This window comes from Condylura cristata, unplaced genomic scaffold (genome assembly GCF_000260355.1).
Source record: "Condylura cristata isolate star-nosed mole 26May11 unplaced genomic scaffold, ConCri1.0 scaffold00025, whole genome shotgun sequence".
In the NCBI taxonomy this organism is placed as follows: domain Eukaryota; kingdom Metazoa; phylum Chordata; class Mammalia; order Eulipotyphla; family Talpidae; genus Condylura; species Condylura cristata.
The window spans coordinates 31,462,950-31,464,775 of NW_004567126.1; the positions used below are offsets into that span (position 1 = coordinate 31,462,950).

The 1,826-nt window shown below is 61.2% G+C and overlaps 1 protein-coding gene across 1 annotated transcript in view; it reads left to right on the top strand.

Annotated features, from left to right (window-relative positions):
* The window catches only part of FBN3 (fibrillin 3), a 44,197-nt gene that overhangs the window by 3,265 nt on the left and 39,106 nt on the right, over window positions 1–1,826 (top strand). Inside the window, 1 exon segment of the mRNA XM_012729450.1 lies at window positions 1,677–1,785. Coding sequence (XP_012584904.1) covers window positions 1,677–1,785 — 109 coding nt within the window.

The following is a 1,826-nucleotide window of genomic DNA, read 5'->3' on the forward strand; positions in this document are numbered from 1 at the left end:
AGAGGAGACAGAAGTCTGCCGTGCCCTGTGGGTCACCTCTGGGGCGGGATCAAACTCATACTGAAGTAGCTTTAGCTTCTCAGTGCTGTATTTTAACCTGCTGCGCCACCAGGGAGGGCCCTAAACTGGTTAATTTTATGCTCTATAGATTTTACCTTCATTTAAAAAAAAAGGGTAACAGGGATAACCCCTTTACAAGTAAAATAAGTTTGCAAAGAGGGAAAAAAAGCAAGGCGGGAGCAGCTCGTACATTAGCACAGGCCCTAATATCGGAGTTACCTGCTGAAGGAGGAAACACAGCACAGGTGTGTACCAGACAGGCACAGGCCTCCCCTCGGCCCCTGCCAGACAGGTTTGGGGGACATGGGGAGCAGGGTGGAGAGAGCCAGGCTTTGTGTCTGGGCTTCCTCTTCCTGGGCTCAGCGCCTGGGGCTCGTGTCAGCTTCCACATCTGTGCCACAGGAAGGATACAGAGCCTGCCCTGGGGGCCTGGAGGGACGTCCAGAGGGAATCGCAGGCCAGGAGGCCCGTCACCCCTGAGCCCTGGCTGGGGAGCTCTCATGGCCCAACCACCTTCCCGGCCCTTCCCAGTCCCGGTCTGACCTCCGGGGGGCCTTCTTGAGACACCCCCGGCCCACCGCCCCCAGCTGCATTTCCAGGCGCTCAGCCAAACTCCCACCCTGTTCAGTCGGTGCGGTGCAAGCTGCTTCCTGTGCTCAGACAAAGAGAGCTCTGTCCCCAGGCCACCCGGCGTGACAGGCCCAGCACACCCCCACACGCTCAAGGCACACCCCGCATGTCTGTGCCCCAGCTGACCCCGCCCTGTCTACCCTGCCCGCACCCCTTCTTCAGGCCTGTGCAGGGAACGCGGGAGTCCTCTGGCTCTGGACACACAGCTGAGTCTTGTGTGTGTGGGGGGACTCCCGATTGCACCGGAAATAAGGGGGGCCATGTGGGGGCGATGGAGCTGGAAGGACGCAGGGGGGCTTCAGCAGCCTGCAGAGATGGGGGGCTGCGGGCCACGAAGGTGGGGCAGGTGCCAACAGGCAGTGTGACGGCGCAGGGGGTCACCATGGGGCCGTGTGGCAGCAACAGGTGACGCTGGAAAAAGCAGCCGTTGGTGTCACATGGGTGGGGAGCTGAAGGACAGCGGACCACGAAGGGACAGTGTGTGCAAATGACGGGGACAGATGAAAAATGTAGACCTTTTCATGCTTTCAGGCATGGGAAAATGGAAGTTTTCACTTGAGCTGTAGACAGGAGTAGAAATTCTGAAGTTGGCCTCCATCACAGAAATGGTGGCTTAGAGCTGGACTTTCAGGTTTCCTAGTCTTCATTTGAAGTCAGATGAAAAATGTAGACCTTTCATGCTTTTTTTTTTTTTTGCCCTAAGTTTTGCCTGCAATTTTGGGGTTCCTGTATCTTAGTCTAGTTCAGAACCCAGGCTGCGGGCGCCAGGGCGGGTGAGTTTCCAGCCTCTCCCGAGTCCCCCGAAGGCAGCTGGAGGCGAGGCGGCCTGCGACGAGGAGGGCCTCCAGGTGCGCGCGGGGCTCGGCGCCGCCTCCAGCGCAGCTTCCACCCACGCGCGCTCCCCCAGGGCCTCGCTCCAGCGCCCCCAGCTGAGCCCGCTGCCGGGGTTCTAGCCCGCGGGGCTCTGAGACCCCTCCCGTCTCCAGCCCTCGCAGTCCGAGCCCAAGTCCCAGCCCTCCCCCAGCGCCGGCCCCTCTCTTGGATCGGGGATCGGGAAGCGAGCCCCGGCCCCGGCCCCGGCCCCGGAACCTCGAGGTGCGAACGCGCCCTCCCCTCCACTCCCTCCCGGCCCCCGC